At 34.5% G+C, this 15,688-nt stretch overlaps 1 protein-coding gene across 11 annotated transcripts in view; it reads right to left on the bottom strand.

Moving 5' to 3' along the window:
* LOC114669253 (membrane-associated phosphatidylinositol transfer protein 2) overlaps positions 1-15,688 on the bottom strand; it is a 190,235-nt gene that overhangs the window by 41,124 nt on the left and 133,423 nt on the right. For 7 of the 11 annotated variants that reach the window (XM_028825456.2, XM_051921568.1, XM_028825458.2 and 4 more), the window contains 7 exons: positions 10,762-10,857; positions 9,383-9,487; positions 9,037-9,107; positions 7,907-7,975; positions 3,258-3,499; positions 2,626-2,815; positions 1,018-1,137 (listed from right to left, as the gene is read on the bottom strand). In XM_028825456.2, the coding sequence (XP_028681289.1) occupies positions 1,018-1,137; positions 2,626-2,815; positions 3,258-3,499; positions 7,907-7,975; positions 9,037-9,107; positions 9,383-9,487; positions 10,762-10,857 (893 nt within the window). The remainder of the gene's footprint in view (positions 1-1,017; positions 1,138-2,625; positions 2,816-3,257; positions 3,500-7,906; positions 7,976-9,036; positions 9,108-9,382; positions 9,488-10,761; positions 10,858-15,688) is intronic. The other 4 variants (XM_028825457.2, XM_028825460.2, XM_028825459.2 and 1 more) reach the window with 1 other exon arrangement.

The raw sequence follows: 15,688 nt of genomic DNA, 5'->3' as shown, positions 1-15,688 counted from the left end.
GAGCACCAGCATTTTGGTGAACTGTTATCATGATGCAGTGACTTGGTGCATTACATAACTTCAACAAAATATGGAAACTTTGTGAGAAGTACTGTATAATGCAGGTTTTCTGGCAATCAAGACAGTGACTGTGTTACTAAGTACAGCTTTGCCTAATGTTCTGATTTTGAAGAAGGACAGGAATAATGGATGGGTTTTGAGTTGTAATGTTACTGACTTACATTTCATCTTGTGACCGGTCATTCTCCACCCTTGTGGCCTCCCACTTTTCTCCCCCTTGACAGTACAACAATATTTTAATGACCCTTAATTCTTTACCGTGATGTTGTTTCTTACTCCACCACTTATTTCACAGCAAAGACAGCAAATACGGACTTGTTCTTAAAAGGACAGGGGATCACAGGAAAAGGCAAATAATAAGTCAAAAAATAAATCTATGGACAAAACTGAAAAAAAAACCAGAAAAAACATCATGTCCACAATGAAAGGCAAAAATTGTGGCCAAAAAATAAAACAATAGTTTCAATAGGCAAAAAAATCAAAGTTTCAAAATAAATGAAAGAAGCATGAGTTGTTTTTATTTTACCCTAATAATTGGATACCATTAACATCTTAATACCACGTTTTACAGGTGTTTGGAACTACACCAAGTGCACTGCAACACACTGTAGATCATGTGATTAGGAGTTGCTTGGTGCAATAGTAAACAATATTATGACCTCCTGTAACCATGCAAACAAAACGTCAAATACGCAGAATGAATTCAAATTGGTGTGGCTAGAATTTAAATCTAATAATGCACACAATAAATAAAATGCAAAAAAAAAAAAAAATTGTATTACTTTTCGTCCTACTACTGCTTGTACACACTTATGGTTAATATCATGAAGAAAGTCTATGAAAAAAATTCATTATATAATGTATGGTAATAAGCAATATAAAAGTTCTAGCACTGACAAGTAAGATAAAAAAAAAATAATAAACTACACTAAATTGCTCAAGCTGGCATGCACTTACCTGAGTACTTGCAACACTGCCTCTCCTGCTACTGTTTTGGCTTTCAGAAACTGGGTGACTGCTGTAGCATAAGGCATCAAATCCCAAAATTCCACCAACACAGTCACCAATTAAACAGACCTGCAAAACCAAAAACCAATGAGAGGGATATTTTACAAAAATGCTGCAACTGTGTTTTCATGCATATTAACTTGAAGATAACTTCTACTGCATATGGAGCACAACAGTTCGCATTTGAGTGAAGAGCAGAAAAACACATGAATAAATAAACAACACTGTATAAGCAAAATGTTTTCACTTTTCACAGACTGCAAATATGCCATTTATATTTACATAATATTGTGTTTTGTTGGTGCTAAATTAAAATACTTTATTTGTGAAATTATTTAAGAAACTGTGGAATTTGCAAATGCATCCAAGACATCGTATCAAAGTAGGCTGCATTCCAAGATATATTTTAGGGAAATAAATGACAAAACATTTCTTACTGTATACTAGTTGATGGGTACTTTTTGATTAGCTGTCAATCAAAATCAGCGTTGGATGGTGGTCAGTTATGCTGGTTTCCCTCAAAATTACTGAACTCATAACTGATCACCTAATATTTCTATATGGCGTAATACCCCTGTATTTTGTGTTTTGCTAATCACTTCCTTGATCAGCATTTTTATCATTTTCAGTTTGTATTGTCGTTTATAAAACTGACAGATTTTTTTAATGCATTGCTCTGCTTTTTGGTTAATAGGTGTACTAAAACCAGATTTTAAAAACTTTTCCAGAAAGTATTATTTTGCTCGTGATCCTGTTCTGTTTCACTCATGAACATTAAATCCCTGATTTGCTATTGTTTTATACTAAAACCGTTAGGCATTCATCGTAGCAAACAAAAGCTAGTTTCCTTTCTCATTAAACAGAATGGGAAATAACTGTCATTTTTGTGGTTGTTCTTTCATGGCTTTAAAACCACTAATTTAAAGTACATTAAAGGTGCCTTTAAACTTAGACTTGAATGACATTTTTTGAATAGAATGTTTGACTTCAAACACTTGCTTAATAGAACTTTTCATGCTAGATGAATATACAGTTTCATATTTAGCCTTTGATAGAAAAAAGTATTAGGACTTAAATGAAGATGAAACAGGATTGGGTTTAGCATCTGGGAATATTTTATAACAATTCACTCCAATGTAGGGGTTTCAATTTATACTTTTTTCTTTTGTTGTTTAGTGGGACAACAGAGGACAAAAATTTGACTGCTGATATGCCAGTTGATAAACTGTTTTCCAATTTTCTTTTTTAAAATTACTAAATTTATATGGAAAACTTAATATTTATAACTAACGTATACCTAGATTCACTTTATTTTCTCCAACCTATTTAATATTCTTTTAATTTTAGTAGGCAAGATTAGTTTAAAATTTTAGGACTGATAACATACTTCTTAATGATCTAGAACATTACATGGTGACAGGGTTTAAGAGTTATAATCCAGATATTTTTAACCACAGCTGTCTAAATTAAAATTCAAAACAGACAACTTTGCTTTTTTACAACAAATGGCAATACAAACACATCTTAATGGAGCAGACAAATGTCCTTCTCACTTACCTGGCCATTAAATGAAGCACCTCTTAGTGACTTAATAAAATCACTGTAAACTTGGTTGGCTCGGAGGATAACAGTTGCGATTGCCTCCTGGTATTGAGGTGATGAGGTCGCCAACAAGGGGAGAGCAGCTAGAGGTATATGATCTTGGCTGTTGGATAGACAACCTTCATCATAACTGTAGGGACTCAAACTGAAGAGAAAACAAATGAATTTAACATGAAGACTACAACAAATGACAAATCCACAGCTCAGGGAACAACAGCATGATTTCTAAAAAAAAATGTGTCAATATTCATTTTGAATGTATCTTATGATTTTTTTTTCTAATAAATACAGTGTCAAAAATATCTCTAAATAAAAGCCTGACTTTGCAATTGGAGTCAGAGGGAAACTGATTAGTAAACCACATCTGAGACATACATACAAGTAAAATTTTTTGATTTCTTTCATTTAATTTGTAATGCAAATACAAAAAAAAAACAATTTCACTACAGTAAACTCATCTTCAGTCCTGAATTACACTTGACTTACATCCTAATTATTAATGAACCTTAATATTTTTGGTGTTCAGGATGTGACTTAAATGATATCTATTTATAAAATGACTGTGTTTGAATAGAATAGTGACTCACTTGGACACAAGGGAAAAAACTTCTGAGCAGATGGCAGGACAGGGTACCAAACGGATTGCAATGCGGTTAAGTGCTGCAGGATAGTGCACCTGCATAACAGTATCAAAGGCAGATGTTATCGTATTCATGTCCCCTTGCTTGCTGTTCTGGTCACCACTACCTGTGTCCAGAATATTCCCTCCATGCAAGACCAAGATAAGTACATGTATCTTGCAAGGCTGTAGCTGAGAAGATGAACTGTCCTATTATGGGAAAGAAATAAAAAAAATCTATGTAAGTATATTATATAGCCTATATATTACATATATATTACATTGTAAATAGTATTTTTACATTATATTACTATGTAAAAATGCCAATTTTTTTTATCATTTTTGTAATTTTCCTGGAAAAATTATTTTATCCCAAATAAAGTAACAAGTGTTATGTGTGTAATGGCATCTTAAAAATACACACTTAATAGTGATCCACTACAATTGAAAACTGCTGTTAGGTTATCATCATCACCAGTTTAACAGTCATTTTTCAGGATTACCCAGGTTAGCATCATCCTTTGGGGGGAAGAACTTTTGTTTTCATATCATCCAATACCACCTACAACCACATCTTCTTCGGCCTCCCACTGGACCTCTCTCCTGCTCCACCAGCATCTTGGTGTACCTCATTACTTTTGTTAAACATGTCCAAAATGCCTTAGTCTTTTTCTCCTCACTGCAACATCTATGTTCTCTACACCAAACCTTCCTCCTTATTGCGTGACACTTGAATGTCTTCTTATTTTGTGATACTCCACACATCAATCTGATCACTCTCATTATTGTTCTGTCCAGCTTTGCTTCAAGCTATGCTTTCATCTGCCATATTTCACTTCCACAGAGCATACTACACTTCATACAGTTTTTATAAACCGTGCCCTTCAATATCACAATAGCTCCTGCAAAAGTTATAATGAAGCAGATTACAGTTCCCAGAATTTATTCCAACATGTCACCTAAGCATCAGAACTTTCCTACTTTCTCAAAAACAGCTCCATTGCCAATATTTAAAATTTAATTTACTACATCAGCATTCTACAACTTCCTCACTCACTTTCTACAAACTTTAAACAGAAGTCTCACTTGCCTCCTGTTGACCACCCTTCACACCACTACAACTTTTATGTACCCACTTCTGACAAACTGTGCACTGGATTAAGTTTCTTCCAACACTTTTACTTCACACACACCAGTCATTCCCAATCACCATCTTGGTCTTTCCTACGACTATCATTAGGCTTGTCAGTTCCAAACTAGCTTACCATTTCACTATTTGCTCCTTCAATTTTGCTGTGGCCGGGCTAGCTTTTACAGCATTCAGTACCTCTTTATGTCCAAATGTAACACAACACATTATTACTATTTTCATCAAGCCATCCTTCCCCTGTTTAGAATGGGACTTCAAGGTGGAAAGAAATCATTGGTATAAACAATCAGACAGATTTTTGGAATAAAATTAATTCACGGCCAATTTTAGTAGCAAATCTAGTTCACAAAACAACTCGCTGTACATACAGAAACAATTTCGGGTACATACTGCTTTTGGTATTACTGTAAGTTGTTTTATACAGTATTTTTAACTATACTTGCAAATAATTTTGATAACTAGGGAGCTCTGCCCCCTGCTTGCTTTGCTCACCAACCCCCGTGTAGGCCCTATGCGCTAGGCATTTCCCGGATCTGCTGATTGTGACGAATCTTGCTGTGCTTTGGGATAAACATGAATATCAGCTCTGTCTTTGATATCTCCATTTTTCAAAACTATTATCACTGACAATTCGTCACATGTTGGTTTATTATATATGCGAGCGTGATCTTTCAGATTCAAATAGAAATCCAAGAAAACTTCTTTGTCCATGTTTTTCAGATAAATTTCATGTGAAGTGCGATACTTTTGGACATATGGATTTGTATCCATTATTGGCTGTAAAATTTCTAATGCGTCCAATCATTTAACTCTTTCGATTCTATGTTGCATCGCTTCTCCATGATTATAAATATAAACCTGACCCGAATTGTGGTTTCTTTGAAATTAAACTTGTAGCTTTAATTGTTGTGGGACCACAGATTCTCATAGCGTATGGTCCTAAATTGTGTAAATCTACGTTCTGAGCATTGAATGATGCAAACACGAACAGATTATTGTAGATTCGGAAATTTCACCAAATAACAAATCTTTTATTTCTTGTGGATACGCCTCTTCATTGGGAAGAAACACTACTTTTCCTTGATGACAACACGGATTAGACAATCTACAACTCTCCAATTTAAAAGTTTAAATCCGAACAATATATTCGATCTCTTTTCGCTGTTCCATTATTTCACAGAGTAATAAGTTCCGTTTGTTAGCACTAATGCAATGTTTAGTATCAGTTTTTTGAGACTTTCATAATCTCTAACCTGCTCTGCCATGTGTATCGTGCCAACGTTTTTGAACCTCTTTATGACGTTCTACTTTGTCTTCTAATCTTTGTCTTTTCTTCTTCTGCTGTTTGTCTTTTATTTCCGCCCCCGCTTGAACCTGTTAGGTTTTCAATTCATCTCTTGGCACAAAGTCTCATTTCGCGGGACTTGAAATTATCTCTCTGAAAATGTCTTGTCTCATCCCAAGATTTTTTATATAATAAAGAGATTGATTTTAAGATAAAAATAAACTGAAGGTATACTATTTATTCTTGTTATATACTTGTGATTTTTTTTTCTCAAGCTGGATGACCTCTGCTAACTGAAGCTTTCAATGTTTCTGCTTTCCCACTAAAACATAGTGGTTTATCCCTATTTGTATGCAAAGTGTAATAGTGTAATAATTATACAGAAATTGTAATGGACAGAGTATATCAGTCAGGCATGATTCTATTTAGGCGTTCCAGCCATTGTTTAAAGCATGTCACAAAGAACAAATAAGCCCTTTCAGTCCATGCTCCTTCCTTTAACTGATAAAAAGCAGCGAGTGGGACAATTTTAAGTCTCTGTTAGCTGTAGTAATTTCTTTCAACTCTATATACTGTATAAAATGTAGCAATAAAAGAATTTTCAGTTTTCCATATGAAGCAAAATTCACTGAAAAGGTCAAGATGTACAACTAAATACCTTTGAGCACAAAACATCTGCTACTAATTCTGAAGATGATCTGGAATGTTGCAATAGCATCTCTAATAGCAACAGTACATAGTCTTGAAATCATCATGTTTTTCTGTGAATTCATGAAAAATATATTCTATATTAGCCATTTAACAAATGCTATACATAAGGAAGGGAGCAATTATAAATCATATGGACCTGTGTGGTCACCCAGATGTCATATATTAATAATACACTTTTGCTTGTATCTTTCAAAATACTCAAAGACACATTACAAAGAAAATCATTACAAACATATCATGAGTATTATTAAAAAGAATAAAATATTTAACAGAAACCACCAAAACAAATAAGTACATAATTGGATAGAGTAATGAAGAAACTCTAAGGAAGTAAAAACACAAGTTTGGAAAGCTAAGGTTTTTTTTTGTTTGTTTAGTAAAACGTAATCTAAGGACCTAACATAAGGGCTGCAATCTTGAATATCCATGGAGGATAAGCAGAATGAATGGACAACAAAAATACCATAAGAAGATTTTAACCGGTAAACAAGGTCATGCATAATCTTTATGCTTATTATCAGGTATCACTGCTTTCAGTTGAACAGGAGAAGTGCACAATCACAGGAAGTCGGTATTAGTAATGCAGTCCATGTCAAGCAGTCTGCAGAATGTGGTATATAAGAAAAAGTATTAAATGCTGCGCAGACATCTACCAGCACAAGGGCAGTACCTAGCTTAGTCTAAACACTAAACTACAGGACATGTCAGCACAAGAGGAGTTCAAAGTTTTAAATAATGTCTCATCAAATGACAGCAACTCCACAGCTCACTGAATTAGAAGGCTGTATTAACCGTGATTCTAATTCAGACTGTTAGAATTACACAGCAGTAAACTGGACAAGCATAAGGCTGAAAGTAACTATAGCTTGCAGCAAATCTCCAAACAAGGTCAAGAGTCAAAAGTAATAAAATAACTGAAGATATGATCTCACAGCAGAAGCAAAACACTCAGACAATTTATGAAATACTTTTGACACAGTAATGCAAACACATTAGTCTATTTCACAGTACTGCCGCCTAACAACTGCAAAGATCTGCGTTCAAAAACTAACTAAGCCAATGTCTAGGTGATTTAAACAGATAAAAAGAAAAAAATGTTTTAAATGTCAATTTTGAGAACATTTACAAAAATCACATCAAAGGTATAACAACACAACTTAAATTCTATGCAATAACAAAAGAGCTACAACTATACACAGAAAACACATTTTTTATGCAATAAAATAATGTTACACATTAACAAACGTTAATATGTTTATGAAGCACAGCAGTAAAACTAATCATGATATACTATATACTAATATCTAATTCAAACTAAGAGTACACAAAGTCTGCTTCATTCAGTTATTAGGTGGGTTATTAAAATCACTATTTTTTTCATATTACAGTATTACAAGGCTATGTTATTTTCGCTACTACTAGAAACAATCATACTTGCTATGTTATGGGCAAATCAAAGCCATTTACTCACTTCTGAAACCCTCATCACTGAATCAGATGTTGCTGCTCTACATTTTGGGCTGTTAAGAGCCCTTTGCGTCTAGATATTAGCACAAATGAAGAGAAAAATAAAGCACACATAAAACTAACAAGTTATATTTCTGTGGATAAGAAAAAAATATTTTTAAGTACCATGGACTAAAATAAATTAATAAATGGCACTTGTCTCTCCCACAGATAAACATTTCACCGAGATGATAGTTTTCATGTTGTATTTTTTTTAATTATAAAATACTTTCTACTCAAAACAGAATCTTTGAAGAAAAAAGAAAAATATTCCACTATCAAGTAGGGTGAAGAAATACTTCCTTTAAAAAAATCTACCTAAGTTACTTGTGAATGAGGCATGTAGACAAAAAGATCAGAGTGCAGTGTTGACATCAAATTAGATTAAATAACATAAACCTTATTAATCCCGTGGGGAAATTCAGAGTTCTGAAAAGATGAAACATAACAGTGAATGTATAATGTGAACGCAAAGTAATGAAATGACAAATATCTTAAAAAAATGACTCAAGTCTTATTATACTAATATTTTAGAGGGTATACTGGGCAATTTTATAAATGTTACATTAAACAAATATATTCTATATCTACAGAGGCATTAGTATGATTTTTAATGGGGGAGGCATGAGAAGCAGCTTGTGAAATATGTCAAAGACTTTCCCACCTCTGATGGGACAAGAGTGCTATATGGTAGAGTGAGGAGTTTATGGCCAAACAATCTCCTAGTTCTAAGAAATGAAAAGAGTGAATAAGATATTGACCCATCTCAAAAGATTTCATGGTAAGTAAACACTGCTTATTATCTGTGATTTGGATTAATTTTAAGGTGAGCTACCCTTTACAACATGGCTTTTCCCCATGTCCAGAGGAGAGAAATCACAAACCAAGTTTAAAACAAAGAATACAGATAGCATTTAACAAGTACAATACTTTTGTCATGATGTAACTTATAAAGCTAAATATTTCAAAAAATCTATGAAAAGGTTTGTAAAATTATTATGAATGTCACTTTTACATTTTATTATTTAATGAAAGGACATCATATTCTATATACTGTATACACATGGATCACCATTATTTCATTCATATTTATACCTCAATAATGCTTAGGGTTTCCACACTGGAAGTTACAGGATAGTCAGCAGCTGTGTCATGATAGAGATCACCTGAAAATGAGAAAAAAAAAGGTCTTTTAGACATTGTTAACTGTTTTCACTAATATTCAGGAGAAACAACTATAAAAATGTCTTAATAATTTATAACAGCATATAAAAAGCAATCAGAAATGTATACCAGGTAACTGTTTTACTCTACATAATACTGAGGTTGAGGTGCCCAAATTCCATATTGTACCAAGATCTTGACGTCATATTCTAAAATCAGGCAAAGTGAGAAATTTTCTAAAAGAAAATTTTTTAAAAAGAATAGTAAAATAATTTACCTGGAACATCGTCCTGTTCTGTTCCCTCAATTTTGTCCATGAGATCATTCGAATTCCACTTTGTAATTTCTTGAGGAAATATCTCTTCATTATCTGAGAAATCCTCTAAGAAAACCAAAAACAAATATGTGAAGGTATGTGTCAACTTTTACAAATGAAATCAATAATCTTACTTTATTAATTATTTAACATAATAAAAATAGAGAACAGAACCCAAATTTAAAAATTTTAGACTCGAAGAAACAAAAAAACAGAAAGCCTCATTAGTAGTGGTTTAAAATGTTATGTATACAGCTTATTAACTAATTATATTTCTTTACACTAAGATTTACTAACAGTTATTCTTTTAACTATGTTTTTGTCCTTTATAATCATTACATTCTAGAGACTGTTTGACTTATTACACTAATGCTGATCTCAGCTACTAGATAGTACAAGAACTTCAATTTTAACGTATAAAAATTAAAAATGTAAGCCCTTGTACTGAGTAAAAAGGAATATGATTATGTGTTTTTTACATTCTGATACAAAATAAGTCAAGAAAGGAGACAACTATACTATAAGGAACATCTTTGGAATCTGAAAAGACAGTAGTCAAATGCTGATGTGAAGACAAATCCTTAAGTCTTTTTTTCTCCAGTGCCATTATAGTTTAAGTTAGAATGGAGCCAGCCAATCAGTATTCTTCTTAAACAGTTTTAAGTTTCCTATACTGCTTTTGATTACTAATGTATTTATTTCACCATACATCCTGAAATTTGTGTGAAGTCCAAGAAGAAAGCCATATAATAATAATCAAGGATTGCACTGGATAAACAGTGCAAAAATACATTTTGTTATCTGCACTTACCAACAACTTGAAAACTGTACAAGTGAAGTAGAAAGAAACATTTTATCAGCCTTTAACTAGATTTCACCAGGTCCAAATAACCTTGCTTTACTGGCTACAGTCTTTGGTATATTTAATCAAAAGAGAGACTTATTTACCCCCCTCACTTTTAGCTAAGCTCTAAATGTTAAAGATTTCCAAGTAAGTCATTGTTCTGAGCATTGTGATATTATATTCTATTTTTAACATAACTAGAATTAAAACATAAAATGTACAAAAGTTGTGTTGTACTTTTTACCTCCAAGGGATGTGGTATGCTAATGGTGAAGATGTCAAATCAGCTACATAATATTGGTTGTACAAGCAAGGCAAAATACTTTGTGTGAAATTCAGTTGCTTTGTGAATGTTTTAACAAATGTATTAGTGTTCACAGAGGGTATATTGAAAATAAAACTTGGTTGTCAGGTACATATTTTTTTATTACTCCTCATTTTATTTAAAAAATAAATATATGCCATCTATCTGTTTGGAAAACAAATTCAAATTTACCATGTGCATCGAAGAACTCTTCATCAGAACTGTCATCTGAGTCTCTTGCAATGCTTTGCATCCTCCATTCGGAAATGCTGTGACGAGATGGACTACCTGCAACAACAAAGAAATGAACTGTTTTTCATCTCCAGTTTATACTGAAACAAATCTGATTAGGCTAGTATGTCCACTGGTTATTTACATACACTTTCACTCAACTTAAACTTGAACTTTATTTCCAAGCAATATACTTGCTAAGAATTTCATCTCAAGACCATGAGATAGACAGAGCCATTAAAATCTACAACACAGATTCTTACTTCAAACTAATTAATTGTTCATCATAGACTTTATTCAGTGTAATATCTTTCATTTAAAGAAATACCTCATACCTAATTTTAAAATTCACTGGCATTTTCTTAGCCTTAGGACTGTCCATGAAGCAGAGGAGTTCTGAATTTTTGGTCCAATTAAATTATTTTTCTCAATATTTTATAAAAAGACCTAGTCCATCAACCTTTGTAATAATGTACTTGTCTCTATCAGTTATACTTCAGTGGTCTTAAAAATCAAATCCAGCATAAACGCTAATTTTGTTAGTAAAGCATACTCTTGATTAACTACTGGTGATGCAGTTAATATTGTCTAGGTAATAATTACGAAAACCTATTATCAGGTTTTTGTATTTTTTTTTCTTAGTGTGAGATAAATGACACTTAAGAGTTAGTTATTTTGATCCTTTGTTTTTATTTTCGTAACATCATTGACTTTAGCCTGCATCTTTGTATACTGCACATTATTCTAGGAGAGTCTGGGCAGTCACCTGGGCTAGGAGTTTTGGCCAGCATTTCTGTAATGACCACACTTCTTAAGAGATTTACTTCTTATGTAATCTGTTGTACACTGCAGTATTGTCTCCTTCCAGATGTCCATGTCCTGTCCCTTGTGGTACATTCTTTTCTTTATCTCCCTTTTTAAAATGCTTTTAATATACTCATGTTGAAATATTCTTCTATTAGTATTTTAAGTTTTTACAGCACCATTTATAATATAAAGGTGGCACAATCTTAACTTACAACTTAAGAGTGCTGTTTCACAGATTCAGTCTTATGTCTTAATGGAGTCACCATCTGTGTAGCTTATAGAACATTCCACAAACACTTGTATGGATTTTATCCGACATTCCAAAACATGAGGGTGAGGCTGATTGGTGATCTAAAATTCCCTTCAATTTGACTATATCGGTGTGCACATACGCATGTCTCGATATGTTTAGGGTTGGTTGTAACCTTGCGCTCAGTTCTTCAGGTATAAGCTCCAGTACTTTATGAGTAAGTTCTTGGTTTAACTGGGCTCTGAAAATGAATGATTTTATATACTGTACAGATATATATATATATACATTTCATATATATATATATATATATATACACATTATATATATATATATATATATATATATATATATATATATATATATATATATATATATAATCTATTATATAAAAAAATCCTGTGGGAGGGAATGACTAGGAGACGATATGTGATCTTCACGTTAAGATCACGGAAGACAAATAAAAGACCTGCGAGATGAAAGAGAATGGCCACGGAGCGTCTCGCAGGGATATAGAACATGAGATTCTTGCAAGACACGCCCTACTTACAAGCAATATCAGAGCATGGCCAGCAAAAAAATCAGTAGTGTAAAGGCATATAGCACACACAGATCCAAGGGTCTCAGTGCATATAAAGCGTATAAAGGACAATATGTTATAAATTAAATGTCGACGACTAAAAGATCGTATTAGCGCAAACTAAAGGAAATTAATCATCAGGACCAGGTGTAATTGAAAAAATAGCAGGACAAAGCAAGGTCAGAAATAAAAGGCAAAGAGCAGAAAACAATGTCTTTTCGCCTTTGCATCATTCAATGCACAAAACGTAGATTTACACAATAATGGAACATACGCTATGAGAATCTGTGGTCCCACAACAGTTAAAGCAATGACAAGTTTAATTTCAAAGAAAACACAATTCAGTCAGGTGTATATTTATGATCATGGAGAAGCAATCACAACGCAAGCAGCAGAGACATGAACTGGCATAAAGGACAGTGGCTGTACAGGCTTTAAAATGATCGACGGGCAGCACAACGCAAGCAGCGTTATACATCCTGCAAGAAAGAGATTTAACCATGCCCGGGGCCAGAAATAAAGGACAATTATTGTTTTTACAATGTCACGCGAGACAAGGTAGTGAGCCATCATTTAAAACAAGTCCACAGACATCTAACCTAGCAGTTGTTGGATTGCTTTTGGCAGACACGCATCATGTGCTCCCAGCTCTTAGAACAATGACATGCAAAAAGCAGAACAGGCAGCTCGCCAGCAGCAGAAAGACAGCAGATGATCCGACAGCATATCTTTAGCATGCTTTCAGCCACATAACCCCCCTCCCCCCCCACCCGCTTCACAACGCGATCAGTATTATACGTCTTGCGAGAAAGAGATGTAACCAGGCACGGGGCCGGAAATAAAGGACAAGTATTGTTTTTACAAATGTTTTTAAAGTAAAAGTGAAAATAATGCATATGTAACAATTCCCATGAAAATAATCTGTTTAAATTGTATATCTGGTAAACCAAACACAGGGGTGGGCGAGCGAAGCGAGGAGGGGACGGAGCCCCCTAGTATATATATATACTTGTATATATATCACTTTGCCAAAAAACGCACTTTCATTTCAACGGCAAGTATTACACACAGAAAGAAGGCATGCCGATGGGATCACCGTTATCTGGACTCCTAGCTGAACTGGTAATGCAACGATTTGAAAACATAGCTTTATCCCAGATTACACCCAAAATTTGGATACGCTATGTAGACGACACATTCGTCATATTAAGAAAGAACCAGCTGAATGAATTCTTCAATCATATTAACACAATATTCCCTGCAATCCAGTTCACAATGGAAAAAGAAAACAATCGACACATCAATTTCCTGGACATTTACATCAAAAGAAATAGTGACGCCACCCTGACCACAAGTGTTTACCGCAAACAATGCCACACAGACAAGATTCTACACTTCGCCAGCAATCACCCGGTATCTCATAAACGGAGCTGCGTGAAAACCCTATTTAAACGAGTCCACACGCATTGTAATACCAAGGAAACAAAAATTAATGAGAGACGCTATCTGTTTCAACTTTTCACCTCGAACGGATACTCAAAATCATTCCTTAATCAGAGTCTACACAGCAGGCGCCAAAGGAATCAGCATACAAGCGACGTAAATCAGAACCCCCACCCCACCTGGCATTCACTCCCGTATCACCATAATGTGTCAGAAGGCACGGCACGCACCCTGACCAAGTGGGGCATCAAAATAGCACATAAACCCACCAACAATCTGCGCATGGTCCTGTTTAATGCTAAAAACAAGAAATCGACAGCCGAAACACGAAACACAGTTTATAGTATTCCATGCAATTCTTGCTCAGCTGTATACATAGGACAAACGTCAAAAAAAATCTCAACACGTGTACAGGAACATCGCCGTCAGAAGAAAGGACGCACTATCTTTGATATATGCACATACTAAATCGACAGGACACACATTCAACTGGGACAATGTAAAAGTAAAATTTAAGGCCAGTACAAAAAGCGCCAGAGAGTTGGCCGAGTCTTGGCTATCAGATGAAAATGCCATCAACAGACACTTGGACATAAACCCAGAATATGCCAACTTAAGAAGGACATATGCATTTTAATTAAACGATACACCCCCCCCCCCCCTTGATCATACTGACTTAGTCACCGCCACCCACCCACCCCCCCCAAAATACTGAATGTGATGCTATATATTGCCTTTGATTCTTGTAAGTCTAAGCATTATCCTCTGATGAAGACCCCTGATAGGGGTTGAAAGCTCAGGAATAAAACTATTTTATGATACGTGATTCGTTTTTTCTCCCTTTGTGGATCTCCAACTGCAAATATGCAAACCGTATCACAGACCTTCTCTTCCATATATATCCATCCATCCATTTTCCAACCCGCTGAATCCGAACACAGGGTCACGGGGGTCTGCTGGAGCCAATCCCAGCCAACACAGGGCACAAGGCAGGAACCAATCCCGGGCAGGGTGCCAACCCACCGTAGGACACACACAAACACACCCACACACCAAGCACACACTAGGGCCAATTTAGAATCGCCAATCCACCTAACCTGCATGTCTTTGGACTGTGGGAGGAAACCAGAGCGCCCGGAGGAAACCCACGCAGACACGGGGAGAACATGCAAACTCCACGCAGGGAGGACCCGGGAATCGAACCCAGGTCCCCAGGTGTCCCAACTGCGAGGCAGCAGCGCTACCCACTGCGCCACCGTGCCGCCCCTTCCATATATATATATATATATATATATATATATATATATATATATATATATATATATATATATATATATATATATATATATATATATATATATATATATATATATATATATATAAACACTCCCCTACAGGCTGGTCTAGTGTTTCATTAATTGTAGGTGCTGGACACATAAAAATCAGTTTATATTACATAGATATATGTAATGCATTTTATATTATTCATGTTTTATTTTAACAGTTAAGTAGGAACAGAACACTCTGCTTGTGAATTGAGGCACAAATAATAACAATAAACAGGACTACTCTGAATATATAAACAAGATTGCATCTGTTTACAAGATGTTAGAGGATTTTTATTTTACCAAGAAAATCCATATTAGTTTGATTCAGTAAACAATGATAAGGACCCTAAAATATAAACAAATACAACTATGTATACTGAATATGCTTTTGTACCCTAACCACTGTGTACTACTAATAATCGTAATCCCTCCAAGATGCTGTGACAAACACACATATTAATAAAAAACAAGCCAATGAGA

Source organism: Erpetoichthys calabaricus, chromosome 18, assembly GCF_900747795.2.
Source record: "Erpetoichthys calabaricus chromosome 18, fErpCal1.3, whole genome shotgun sequence".
In the NCBI taxonomy this organism is placed as follows: domain Eukaryota; kingdom Metazoa; phylum Chordata; class Cladistia; order Polypteriformes; family Polypteridae; genus Erpetoichthys; species Erpetoichthys calabaricus.
Note: the sequence above shows the minus strand (reverse complement) of the source record. Positions and strands in the feature narration are given on the sequence as shown.